General features: G+C 35.3%; 2 protein-coding genes across 4 annotated transcripts in view; one reads left to right on the top strand and one right to left on the bottom strand.

Moving 5' to 3' along the window:
* The window catches only part of LOC112053422 (cytochrome b5 reductase 4), a 108679-nt gene that overhangs the window by 19206 nt on the left and 75215 nt on the right, over positions 1 to 14258 (top strand). The window contains exon 2 of the mRNA XM_052887264.1: positions 12271 to 12616. Within this exon, the coding sequence (XP_052743224.1) occupies positions 12277 to 12616 (340 nt within the window). The 5' untranslated portion in view covers positions 12271 to 12276. The remainder of the gene's footprint in view (positions 1 to 12270; positions 12617 to 14258) is intronic.
* LOC112053429 (fatty-acid amide hydrolase 2-B-like) lies at positions 1637 to 13627 on the bottom strand. Of its 3 annotated transcripts, none has more exons than XM_052887267.1 (7): positions 13453 to 13627; positions 8316 to 8556; positions 7297 to 7516; positions 6657 to 6789; positions 4853 to 4977; positions 3852 to 3986; positions 1637 to 3236 (listed from the first exon to the last, which is right to left on the bottom strand). In XM_052887267.1, the coding sequence occupies exons 2-7, from the start codon at positions 8499 to 8501 to the stop codon at positions 2458 to 2460; spliced, it is 1578 nt and encodes a 525-aa protein (XP_052743227.1). In that variant the 5' UTR covers positions 8502 to 8556; positions 13453 to 13627; the 3' UTR covers positions 1637 to 2457. The 3 variants fall into 3 exon arrangements, with proteins under 3 accessions (XP_052743227.1, XP_052743228.1, XP_052743229.1); XM_052887268.1 differs by lacking the exon at positions 13453 to 13627 and adding an exon at positions 13296 to 13437; XM_052887269.1 differs by lacking the exon at positions 13453 to 13627 and adding an exon at positions 9505 to 9523.

Raw genomic sequence — 14258 nt, 5'->3', positions numbered from 1 at the left:
CGTGCAATTGCAAAGACTTTGCAATTGCACGTTGACTCTACAACGCATGTCGCATGGGTTCGCCGAATTTTCGCGGATGATAGCAAAATAAATAAATCATTATATAATCATGATGAACTTCCGCAATGTAACGCCTGCTTCTATCCAATAACAATGCAATTATTATTTATCTAAAAGCCGCTAGCCATATACGTAAAATAATAATGCTACAAGTAAAATAAGAATAATTTATTAATGAATGATTATTTTATTGTGACACAAATATTATGCTACTAAAAATACTAATCTATCTTAATTTTATATAATACAATTAAAATTCTGTCGAGTCTGACCCAACTAGAATGTGCTAAATTTATAAATACTTTTTACGTGATATGCTATTTATTGATGATGAATGATGAATCAACAATGATGAATGATGATGAAAGGGATGGATAGTAAACGAATGCATGTGAACGAAATGCGTATGTTGAGATGGATGTGTGGTGTGACAAGAATAGATAAAATAAGGAATGAGTATATAAGAGGAAGTCTGAAGGTGGCGCCAGTGATAGAAAAATTGAGGAGTAGAAGGTTAGCTTGGTATGGACATGTAATTCGTAGAGAGGAAAGTCATATTACTAGAAAAATGTTGAATGTGCAAGTGGAAGGTCATAAGAGGAGAGGAAGGCCAAAGAAGAGATGGTTGGATTGTGTGAAAGAGGACATGTGTGTAAAAGGAGTGGATGATGAGTTAAAAGTAATAGAAACGAATGGAAAAGATTGACATATTTTTCCGACCCCACTTAAGTGGGATAAGGGTAAGGAGATGATGCTATTTATTGATGAAGGTTATTATACTATACGAGTAGCTATGCCTACTTGTAGTTTTGAAACGGCTATAAAGCTATATTACTCAAATACATATAAATATAACATGTACATTTTTATTAGACAGGCGTGATAGCCCAGTGGATATAATCTCTACGATTCCGGAGGGTGTGGGTTCTAATCCGGTCCGGGCATGCACTGCCAACTTTTCAGTTGTGTGAATTTTCAACCGACTTTCAAAAAGGAGGAGGTCCTACGTTCGGCTGTATGTATGTTTTTTAAGAAATTAAATATCACGTGTCTCAAACGGTGAAGGAAATCATCGTGAGGAAACCTACATGCCAGAGAATTTTCTTAATTCTCTGCGTGTGCGAAGTCTGCCAATCCCCATTGCGCCAGCATGGTGGACTATTGGCCTAACCCCACTCATTCTATGTAGTAAAGAAGTATCAACGTATTTTAGGAAAAAATTTAATCAGATGGATGCTGTCTCATCCATCGATTGTTTTATATCTACGCCAATGTCTAGTGACCTAGCTAGAGAACCAGTTTGCTAATTTGAATTTCGTTGTGACAGGTTTCTTTTATAATCTATATTAATATTATAAAGAGGAAAGATTTGGTTGTTTGTTTGTTTGCATTGGATAGGCTCTGAAGCTACTGAACCGATTTTAAAAATCTTCCACTGTTGGGAAGCTACACTATCCCCGAGTGCTATATTCCATATTTTATCCGTTCTTACAGGACCGAGAACCACGCGAGTGAAATCGCACGGCGTCTGCTAGTAATTGTAATAAATAGGAAACAAAAAATAAATACAACTTGATCCGAAAATTCAACTATATTAACACCAAATTAACAAAACATTTAATAACGAGCAAACTAACATTTTAACTTATGGAGGTTTATGTTTTTTGAATGTATGTGTATATGTTGCTACAATAATGTTAATAGACAAATGGAGATCGGTATTTCCCGTGTAATTCACCTTACTCTAAACATTCCGGGATATAATGAACCCTCTGAGGCTCTCACAACTAAGATAAATTTATATTACACCTTAAATTATGTTTAAATTCATCCTTTTTTGATGAGTACTGTTTACCAACAAAGAAATTAGAAATAAGGTATAAAACGCGTGTCATTTCATAACTTATTTATTTTAAGTTATATATTGTTTGTTTATAAAATAATATATTTACCATTTTTAATCGTTATATGCTTATTAATCAAAGACCAAGTTAATAATATTAAATATTAGGTGTGAAATGACTAGTGATTTATACCATCATTTTTGATTTCTTTGTTGGTAAACTGTTCTCATCAAGAAAGACTAGTATAGTCTGCGAGTGTAGGTGTGTCTATTTCTTTGACAAATTCAGCGTAAACAGTATAAAACTACATTCAGACACAAGACGATTGGACAACATAAACCTGCGCATGCCAAAGGGCCTAGTGGCAGTTTGATACTGTTACTGTCACGTAATGTAAACGCTAAATTTCTAAGGAATTGAAACTGCGCCATCTAGTGGCACTACTGCACAACTGTTTCAATTCAATATAAATTTGCGTAAACGTCAACGTGATAGTAACAGTATGAAAATATTGAAAACTAGGCACACAGGGGTCGATTAAAAACTGATAACTTTAATTGCCACCGTGAGCCTCTACCCAACCTCCAAAAGCTTTTTCTAACTCTTCTGTAACAGCAAAACATAATCTATCATTATTAATATTCGCAACCACTTGAATCCCTATAGGCAGGCCTTCTTTGTTGAATCCCAATGGTATCGCCGTTGCTGGGAAGCCCAAGCTATTTATAATGGCTGTGTACATGAAATTCATTCCTCGCACTAAAGGCTGGTTATGATATGGTGCTGCGACTGGATGTGTGGGGAATAGAAATACACCATTGTCACCGAGCATATTCTTAAAGACTTCTTCTAAATAATCGCGTGCTTTCATAAAATATTTGTACTTTTTACATTCTGGATTAAATTTTTCTTGATCGCTCAACGAAACTAGAAGTCCTGCTAATGTATTTTCTGATAAGCCGAATATACTTTTGATTATCTCTATTATATTTGACATAGTACTGGGATTTGGCAAAATGTGATCTGCAAAGGAGTCTGAGCTCTTCACTGCTTGCATCCATATTGGTGACGATCGTTGCAACCATTCGATTTTCTTTTCTTCGGCAGTCATGTTATATGTCCGTCGAAAGTGTTCCACCACCTTTTTCAGTTTTTCTTCTATTTCTGGATCTACATCGCTCATCATGGGAGCATCCATACTGAACTGATAAAAAATTTTTAGCGTTTGAATGTCGACAGGTTGATCAAGATTAAGGTTTTTCGCATAGTCTCCTGATATAACCTTTTGGATGTGTTTTAAATCAACAGCATATCTAGTCATTGGTCCTATACCTGTGTAATTAAATAAATCAATTATTTCTTATTCGTCGGCAACTTAAACAATTTTATTAAACGACTTCACAAAACAAGAAGAGTTTCTGAATTCGACGCGTATGTTATTTATTAATGTTTGTTACCATAACTACGTAATTTCTTAACCAATTTTGAAAATAGTTTTTTGTTTGAAAGAGATTCCAGATTAGTCCCATTTAATTTTCATGAAAATCGGTTCAGTAAATTTTGTGTTGTATGCATTAACTCAAACCGTTTAAATCATAAAGTTTTAGGATTTTCAGACGGTTCTTTCCCGTGGTCCTTCAGAAACGGCTTTAATTAATACGCCACTTGCTTGGCACCGCCTTCAAAGTGATCAGAAGTTAGCAAGTACGATGATACCTTTCGCTTTTTAGTTTATTTTTGTGATTTTGAGGTCGGTTGAATTTTTTGTTAAAAAGATTATTGTGCTTAATTTATGTAGGTATTTTCTGAAAATTTCTTAAAACAAAGAAAAATTTTGTAGTTTTTGCGAATTTAAGACCTTCTAATACAAAGCCACGTAGCCACCACCATTGGACTATGGAGGCAGTTGAATTTCACATAGTAAAATAGTTGATATGAATTTCTTACTTAAATATAGGTCAATTGTAGGATCTTTCAATTCAGGGTATTGTCCTTGATTAGACACTGCTCTTCGTGTAGGTTTGTGCCCAAAAATCCCATTAAAGAAAGCGGGCATTCGGATAGAACCACCTATATCGGAGCCTGGAAAAATACAGAACACAGATTAGAATAATACTTCAAAAGTACTAGTTTTTCTACAAATGCTATTAATTAATGTTAACGCTTAAATTTTTGTATTTCTTTTGTTTGTCGAAAATGGCTGATCGGATTCGGATGAATACACGACATCGTACCGGAACGCTAAATCGCTTGGCAGTACCTCTTTGCCGGTAGGGTGGTAACCAGCCACGGCCGAAGCCTCCCACCAGCCCACAATATTTACAACATATTAGGATACTTTTGATTCCGAATTTAATTGCTTTTTCCTTTTATCTGCTTTTAAACAGGGATGATCTAGGAAAAACAAAATTAGTCACATGAATCACAACATGATTAGGTACATCAAAGAATACATAATTAGCAATATGAATAGAAAATGTTCACTGTGTTTTAGGTGACGCAATACACAATACGAGTACGTTCAGTCTACTCTTAGCTATTTCGCTGAGTCAGCATGATTCTTATCGTACATTTCATTCTATGATGTTTCTTTTCCTGTTTCCCTAATTAATAATTTATTATTAGATTGTATAGGTAAGAATCAAAAGATGCTAAAATTTGCCATTCGGCTCATTGCTGAGCTCGAGTTTCCTCTCAACATGACAGGGGTTAGGCCAAATCCACCACGCTGGCCCAATGAGGATTGGCAGACTTCACACACGCAGAGAATTAAGAAATTCTCTGGTATGCAGGTTTCCTCACGTTTTTCCTTCACCGTTTGAGACACGTGATATTTAATTTCTTAAAATGCATACAACTGAAAAATTGGAGGATGCTCGGACCGGATTCGAACCCACATCCTCCGGAATCGGTTAGATTATTTGTGTAGACAAAATTATACGTCGTACCTATCCCAAATATGCTGCCACCAACTGCCTGTATGACACCTTCTCCGCCCGACGATCCGCCCACGATACGGGTCGTATTGTATGGGTTAAGTGTCCTGCCGTATAAGTGGTTGTGAGTTTCGTACCTGCAACCACAATAATAAATCTTTCATTTTTTTTTTTAATTTCAGTTGTATTACACTCTAAACTCGTACATACTGTTATGACACGTTTGTCTTGTGGTTGATACACACTTAACTTTTCAAAATCGGTTCAGTATTTTTAAGATGGGTATACCTTATAAACTAAACTACTGATCCAATTTTGATGAAAATTGCACCGTTTATAGGCATACCTACATTGCCTAGTTAATGTAAAAACATTTTACAATTTCACTCAATTTATCTAGTCTTTGAGATATGCGCGGATAAACATAAAAACATACATGCACAAAATTAGCACACATGTTGAGAAGCTGGTATACTTCTACCCTAGAGCCTTCTAGAGCCGTGATAGCTCAGTGGATATGACCTCTGCCTCCGATTCCCGAGGGTGTGGGTTCGAATCCGGTCTATCCAGTTCGGACACCTCCAACTTTTCAGTTGTGTACATTTTAAGAAATTAAATATGACGTGTCTCAAACGGTGAAGGAAAAACATAGTAAGGAAACCGCAGAGAATTTTCTGAATTCTCTGCGTATGTGAAGTCTGCTAATCCGCATTGGCCCAGCGTGGCGGACTATTGGCCTAACCCCTCTCATTCTGAGAGGAGACTCGAGCTCAGCAGTGAGCCGAATATGGATGATGTCGATACTTCTACTAACAGGACAAACACAAAAACTTAGCATTGTGTTCAAATGATAACATTAAATAGGTACATACCGATCGAGGTAAATATAGACGTGTTATTAAAAAATCATATGTGTTGTGATTCATTAGTAACTAAGGAAAAGGCTAGATTCGGAGAAACCTTTTTTCAAATGAAACTTATTTGAATGACTTAAAGAGTGCAAGTCATCAACCATAAAACATCAACGTATAATTTTATATGACCTACACACAACCAACTGCATCGTTGTCCAATTACCCTTCAGATCATGCGGTTTTGGGTTCGTGTCGTGGCTCGGGCTATGTACTAAAGTTTTCTGTCTTCTAAGAAATTTTCAGTTAAAATTCTCATTCCGGTGTTGGGAGGTTAGTGGTGTTACTCCCCCTTGCTTCGGAGAGCACGTTAAGCTATCGGTCCCGGTCATTATCATCAACATCTGATCGTAAAATAGTCTAACATTAGCAGCGTCGTGGGTTTTAGCTCCACATTCCCTTCCCTATACGGAGGGAGGCCTGGAAAGCTATTTTGTATAATTCGGAAGAGCGAGTTTTCTTTTTTTTTTTAATTCTTTACAAGTTAGCCCTTGACTACAATCTTACCTGATGGAAGCGGGCTAACTTGTTAGGAGGAGGATGAAAATCCACACCCCTTTCGGTTTCTACACGGCATCGTACCGGAACGCTAAATCGCTTGGCAGTACATCTTTGCCGGTAGACCTGGACAAATTAAGAAAATCTCAATCTGCCCAGCCGGGGATCGAACCCAGGACCTCCGTCTTGTAAATCCACCGCGCATACCACTGCGCCACGGAGGCCGTCAAAAAAGTTGTGTTCCTTACATATGAGGCTCGTGACCACACTTCTCAATCCTAAATTGACACAAGCTAGGAATCAAACCCGGGACCTCTATATTGAGATCCACAGCAGCACCAACTGCGCCGGAGTTGATACAGAGCGTCAAAATGATGATTACACACGACAAATGATTTTGATCATACCACATGCAAAGCTCCGGAACATTTGTTAATCCCATAATAATGGCGCCACTATTCTTTAACAGTTGTATTACATCAGCATCTTTGTCAGCTATTATATTTTTTCTTCTTGTAACACCGACGGCCATGCGAAGTCCTGCAGAGAGAGAGAGAAAATTCAACGTTTATAACCTCAGTAACTTCTTGGCTATGAGGATATACTCAAATCTGATAGGTCTAGTAAGTTTCTATATTATGCCATCAAAAACAACACTTGTAAAACAGATCAATTTGAGCAACTCAGTTGTTCTACCGTAAAAAGTTGTGAGATCCACGTAATACCTTTACCGGTTACTTTATTCAGTCCGTAATTCAGGGTCCTTCTGTCTTAAGTTATTACGTAATTACCTAACCTAATAACATCTTATAATTACCATATCAATAATATGAATAGATAGTTTATTTTACTGAATTTTTGAATTATTATTATTATTAGTTAGTATACATATAATCCCAAGGTGTTGACACTATTTTCCTTACAAAATGAAATATCTAATGACTGTGAAACGTTCAATTTTGGTTGAAGTAATTCTAACGTTAGTTTTGGTTTAAATATTATCTACCTTTGTTTATCATATAGATATTGTCAAAACAAAGATTTTACCTTTTACACCAATGCTGTCTTTAGTGGTAAATGGTACACCTAGGAAGGGTTTATCGCGTGCTAAACATTCCGTCGACAAAGTTCCGTTTCTAATGAGATTGTCAGCTTCTTTTGCTTCCTCTAGAGCCAATTTAAATCTTTCATCGATGAAATAGTTCAAAATTGGATTCGTTTCCTTTATCCTTTGTATGCACGTGTTTAAAACTTCTACGCTAGATATCTGAAAATTATTAAATGTATGTTTAGAATAGTTATGTTAAATATAAACAAGCTCAACTTTTTCATGATCTCTGTGAAATTTGTTATCAAATTATAGTAAAAAAAATAAACCCCTTAAAAAGTTCAATAACGTAATAATAAAGATCTTAAACTACGCCAAGTTCTGTAGGTCCCTACATATTTAAAGGATGAACATTTAAATTAATAAATTAAATTAGTCGACGCCTCGTGGTTTCACCCGCGTGATGCCCGTTTTGGTGAGAATGCGGGGGTAAAATATTGCCTGTTACACTCACAAATAAAGTGGCTTTCTAGATGTAAAAGAATTTTCAAAATCGGTTTAGTAGATCCAGAGATTACCCTCTTACAATACCATAAAGTTCACCTCTTTACAGTATAGAAAAAACTTGGACAAATTAAAGTTGTAAAATTTGATTTAGCAGTTTTTAGGTACCTAACCAAAGTTTTAGAAGATTAAAACATTATTATTATTAACCTTCTATTATAGTAACTAACCGACTAAAAGCAATGATTTTCCTTGACCTAAACTAGTATAGATTTGTAAATGTACAGAAAATGTAGAAAATGTACAGAATTCCTAAAATTTCTTAATTTATCTATAATAAACTTAATTTATCTAAAATTTTTATATAAACAAATTTTATTTTTAAATCATTAATTATTTATTTTAGAAAGTAGTAATTTATCTTATACGAATATACCTCTCGCTGTGATAGGGTTCTTCCTTCTTGTTTCAATCTACAAGATTAGGGAATGAAATTGATTTTAATAATACATACCTCCTGATGCCTTATTCTTCTAGCAACTTCAATGACCGGTTGTTTCAGGATAAAGTCTTTTATTGGCGGTATCTTGTCTCCTTTAGTGCCATAGTATAACTTGAATAAAATGTACGTTGAAGCATCTATAATCCTTCTCACGGCACTAAGAATCCGTGTCTTCAAACTGATTGGATTTGGTTTCATATCTGCTTTTTCTTTTTAAAGTACCCCCTTTGATTTACTGTTTGATGTTCGTTAGCTAAAGCAAAAACAATAACAAATGTCAGAATTATACGTATGGCTGAAAATCTGGTTCACAGCCATATGAACTGTTGTCTGTACTGTTTCTTATCTCTATATCATTATCTGAGTCATGTTTGTTATCATAATGATGCAATGTCTCAATTGATAACAGACTAATTGTTATTTCTAATTTTGAACATTTTTATGGTGCAACGTTCACATAAAGTTAAATTCACGCTCGCTTGCTTTGTGTCTACACCAAACCAATCCAGATGTTCTTGCATAATTTATTTACCTCGTACATAATTTATCATGTACCAAACGCGTTTGCATTGCTAAATTTAAACAAAAATCCTGAACAAACCCAATGAATAAAAGATTCAGTTTATTTATGCACGTGACTCTAGTAAGCTGAAACATTCAGTTTATCTTATTATTTATCCATGCCTGCAGTAAATCTAGTAAACAAGAATAACTATAAAATTGGTATTAAATAGTATTTTTTTGTTATTTTCTATTCGTCTATGCGGAGTGTCAAATTGTTTAAAATCTTTTTAACAAAAAAATTTAACCGACTTCAATATCACAAAAACTAACTAAAAAGCGAAAAATAACATCATATGTGCTACCTTTTGATCACTTTGAATGCCTGTGTCGTTTCTGACAGGACCACATCACATGGCTCACACATGGCTTGAATTAATACATCACCGGCTTAGCACCGCCTTCATACTGATCAGCAGGTAGAACATATTATGATGTTATTTTTTGCTTTTTAGTTTAGTGGGTATGTTTTTAGGTTTTGAAGTCGGTTGTATTTTTTTATTAAAATTTTTATTATCATGTTTGCTTTCAATTATGAGAATTCCGTTTAGTCCGTTAAAAAACGTGAAAATATTTTTTTCTGTAGTAAATTATTTTATTTTGTATTTTAAAATGTATGTATTTTCAAGGGAATACTTACAATTTTGCAACATAAATCTAGGGAATGAATGAGATTTTCGTATTCGGACAATAGCGGAACCAGGTTTTTGTTGGAGTGCAGTTTGAATTCCGAGCAAACTAGGAAACGTAGCCAATTAAATTAGCGAGCGAAGCGACACATTACACTAAGTCCGGAGCTACAAGAAACAAGTAAATTTTCTCTCTGGTGACAAACAACTTTTGAAATTACTAGCGAAAATACAAGATGAGAGAAAATATTACAATACTTTCTTAAAATATTACAGCCTTTCTTGATGAGTACTGTTTACCAACAAACAAATTAGAAATGAAGGTAGAAAACGTATGTCATTTCACAACTTATTTATTTTAAACTATGTATGGTTTGTTTATAAAATATTTTTACCATATCTAATTGTTCTAAGCTTAATAATCAAATTTATTTTCAGTAATTTAAGAACAAGTTAATTATAATTATTACTAGCGGACGCCCGCGACTTCGTCCGCGTAAAAATCGATGTCAACTTTCAACCCCTGTTTCACATTCTATTTTGCAAGTTTTATAAGTTATACCTAATAAATAGTCCACTTATCATTTTACATTTACAAATGCACCTAGAAAAGTTAAGGACTTACCGTACAAACTTTCTACCCCTACTTCACCCATTTCTGATTTTGTTTTCGCGAGAAAAAGTATCCTATTATCCTTCTACGTATTATGGTCTCAAACCGTCTTAAGTATCATTTGAATTCATTCTGTAGTTTCAGCGTGATGCCCGGTCAAAAAAAGGCAAACAGACAGACAAAAAATAGAAAATAGGCTTCAGTATCGATCTCCTACCTCTACCCTACTCCTACCCTACCCGTACCCTAACTGTATCCTACCCCTACCCTACCCGTAATCTTACCTTTCCCTACCCCTAGGATAGGATTTGAAAGATTGTTTTACCAATAGAAAGCTACGTTATTTGCGAGTGTCATAGGCTATGTTTGATTCCCATATTCACACAGGAACGGGAACTACGTAATTGAAAGCGCGGGGCGTCATGTAGCGGAATTTCTGCGTCTTTTAGAAATCTTGTATTATCTCCGCAACTATTTAACTAATTAACATACTATAAAGGGCAAATCTTATCTCCATAATATCCTTGTGATTATAAAATAATTTATTTTAATAAGGATTTAAGTAAAGTAGCATAAATAATAACGCAAACCTAAGTATATAAAATTTATAATTTTTAAAACACAAAAGGTACTATATCTGCTAATATATAGAAGATAGATATATGGTGTCGCGGACTTTTTTGTAGAACTTTTAAAGATACATAAAGCCTCCATACATTAATTTCAATTTTACACAATGGTTAAGGCAGCGCATGCGAATAAGTCTGCTTAAGAGGATTTTCGGTCCGACCTGTATGACAAAAACTGTGTTAACTCGGCGAATATATATCATACTAATATAAAATATAGCCTATAGCACTCCCCGATAATGTAGCATTCTACTGGTGAAAGAATTTTTGAAATCGGACCAGTAGTTCCGAAGATTACCCCATTTAAAAAATGTGACAAACTTACAAACTTACAAACTTTACCTCTTTATAATATTAGTATAGATATAGATAAGGTGTGAAATGACTAGTGATATATATAAACAATAAAATGTTATAATGAACAATATAGTTCAGCTCAGCTCTTATAGGAGAGGATATTTGGAGATCCACTACTGGGTTGACGGGCTTAATTTAAGGATTTAAAAAGGCTCAGAGTCACACAGCGGGCGATGGAACGAGCTATGTTAGGAGTATCTCTGCGCGATCGAATCAGAAATGAGGAGATCCGCAGAAGAACCAAAGTCACCGACATAGCTCAACGAGTTGCGAAGCTGAAGTGGCAATGGGCGGGGCACATAGTTCGAAGAGCCGATGGACGTTGGGGTCCCAAAGTGCTGGAATGGCGACCCCGCACTAGTAAGCGCAGTGTTGGCCGACCCCCCACCAGGTGGACTGACGACATCAAGCGAGTCGCAGGGATTCGCTGGATGCAGATGGCTCAGTATCGTGATGTTTGGAAGTCCCTACAAAAGGCCTATGTCCTGCAGTGGACGTCCATCGGCTGATATGATGATGATGATGATGATGTTTCAAAATTCAAAAATTTTAATTTCTAAATTCTATTATTTCAATTAGGCTTAGTTTACAAGCACTTTTGAAAGGTCAGGTATATGTCAAAATTTAATTTAATCTAATGGTGGTAATAATAGATGAAAACTTAAAATTAAAGTTACGAGGGTTCCAAACGCGCTTTGGTCCGAAAAGAGCCCACAACAAACTCAGCCAAGGTTTATTTTTTTTGTTTACCACCTCTCCTGGGATAACTAACATATGTTATAGATAACTCACATATGTTATAGATAAGTAACTGGGAATGAGGCGCTGGGAATCCGATAATAAAAATAAAAATACTTAAATATTGTTTTTCTTTAAGACCTGAGTATTTTTAGTTGTGTGTATTTGTCTATATTTTGACCGGAAATCAGAAAAATATTCCAGATTAAAATTACTGAGTGAACAAAACTGAGTTTTGCTTAAAAGTTTTACCACCAACAGCGTTTACTTAAAATAGAACTAACGAGATGATAATATTTAACTCCCTTCTTTCTAACGAAACCCCCGTAATATATTACCGTCCGTACAAAATCACCCAGCAATATTGACCTACCAAAAAAAGGGAAAGTATTTTTTTCGGTAAATATATCGCAATTTATTTTATCCTCTTTTCGTTCCAGATCGACATGTCAGATACGCTCCAAGACGAGGGAGGGACGTCGTCACGAAGTAATTCGCTTAAGATATCCCTGCCGACGGTCCTTTGCACGGACGGGGAAAGTGACATCCCTACCACACCTGACACCTTTGTGACGTCAGAATCAAAATTATCACTGCCATCCAGTTTCGGAACACCGACCTCACCGTTCCGAATATCTTCGCCGATATCTTTGCCAACATCACCTAAACCATTCACAAAGGACTTCCAGACACGCTCCAATATGTCCCTAGATGAACCTTCCCAGCCAACATCCGAAAACCAGATAAACAGCATGAGTAAACCCCTTGACACCGGCTCGGCTACAGGTAAGTGCATATTAAAGTTACAACGTAGATAAGTACAAAGAAAAATGAATATTAACTATACATAAACAAAATCTCAGTCGTCATTAATGATCTTGGGTGTTTAGGTAAGGTTGAACATAAAGGTAAATCTAGTCGCAAAGTTACATAATGTATTTTTTTTAAATTTTCCGTCATTGGTTTTTCGTTTCTGAAGCTCCGTAATGCTACTGTCAATTTTGGACCATAACTATCTAAATACTACTACTACAAACTACATTTCTACAATACATAGTATACATATAGCCAACATAAATCTAGTTGTAGTTCTTTTTCTTTCAAGCATTTTGATAATAGCTTAAATAAGCGATTAAGAATACTTCATCGTACGAATATTGAACGAACAAAATACTAATTTCGTTACATGAATCGCTGTCTACAATTACCTATCTCGTACCTTTACTACGTAATTTCACATTCAACACACGTTGTACATGAAAGTTAATATGTCTACCGTATTCTAAATTTGCTAATGAGTTTGGTCTATTTCATTAGCAATTTAGAATTATAATATTTATTATTGAAATCGAAATAGTACTTATTAGTAGACTACGTTATAAAATGTTAGATTATGCTATAAAATAATTGCTTAGTTCTTTTACTTATATCGCAATGAAGTATATACTCGTAATTTAGTACTTACAGTTAAGACGGCTACTAGATACTCGTTAATAGCCAATGGATAAGTATTAAAATACTAAACCAGACTTTCAGACTATTCGAAGACAACTAACGTAGTAATTATAAACTCTAGATCACATCCGATGACAATAACTGCGAAAGAAGGTACGTTAACTTACGTTTTGCATCAAAAGGTATTTTTTTTAATTTTTCTTGAATAACGGTTCAACAGTCCGTCAATTAACGTCCAATAACCAATACTGATTGACGATTAACTTCGCCTCAAAATATTACGAAATTAATTTTCAATTTACACATCCAATTTAAATCGACGTCTGATAAGTCGATTACAAATGACAACATTTTTCATTCTACCCGCAGGCTATAATTTGAATATCTTGTACTCAATGTGTTGAATTTTTGTTACCGTTTTGAATACGTAATGCACAACTCAAAACGGTACACGGATTGTGTGTACAGTGACCCATTGTGATTTGTGACCCAATTTTTCATTTGTGTGCATTTTAAGAAATTAAATATCACGTGTCTCAAACGGTGAAGGAAAAACATCGTGAAACCTGCATACCAAATTTTCTTAATTCTCTGTGTTTGTGAAGTCTGCCAATCCTCATTGGGCAAGCGTGGAAAAGAAGTAGAAAATATTGAAACTACTACGTTTTGGGCCCGCGTTATTTAACTTGAATTATTTAGTCGTTTGCAAGACAAACGTTCGCATACGTCAAGAGATTAGGGCGCGAATGTTTTATTAATGAGATGACAGCTGTCACTTACAGTTCGTTATCAACCCATATTCGGCTCACTGCTGAGCTCGAGTCTCCTCTCGCAATGAAAGGGGTTAGGCTAATAGTCCACCACGGTAGCCCAATGCGGATTGGCAGACTTCACACACGCAGTTAATACATACACGATGAAAATACCAAGTAGTCATCGCGTAGTATGTCTTAATTATTATCTAATACTTACG

The sequence above is a fragment of the Bicyclus anynana genome, chromosome 19, assembly GCF_947172395.1.
Source record: "Bicyclus anynana chromosome 19, ilBicAnyn1.1, whole genome shotgun sequence".
NCBI classification, from domain to species: Eukaryota; Metazoa; Arthropoda; class Insecta; order Lepidoptera; family Nymphalidae; genus Bicyclus; species Bicyclus anynana.
The sequence above is the reverse complement of the archived record's forward strand: the minus strand, read 5'-3'. Positions and strand labels throughout refer to the sequence as shown.

Bases quoted from the DNA above. Each gene is read 5' to 3' on its own strand.
- LOC112053429 (XM_052887267.1), bottom strand. From the start codon at position 8,501: ATGAAACCAAATCCAATCAGTTTGAAGACACGGATTCTTAGTGCCGTG. The intron at 4,978-6,656 runs GTATGATCAAAA...TTGTGGTTGCAG, and splicing joins GTTCCGGAGCTTTGCATGTG to GTACGAAACTCACAACCACT. The intron at 3,237-3,851 runs GTAAGAAATTCA...TTAATTACACAG, and splicing joins TACAATTGACCTATATTTAA to GTATAGGACCAATGACTAGA.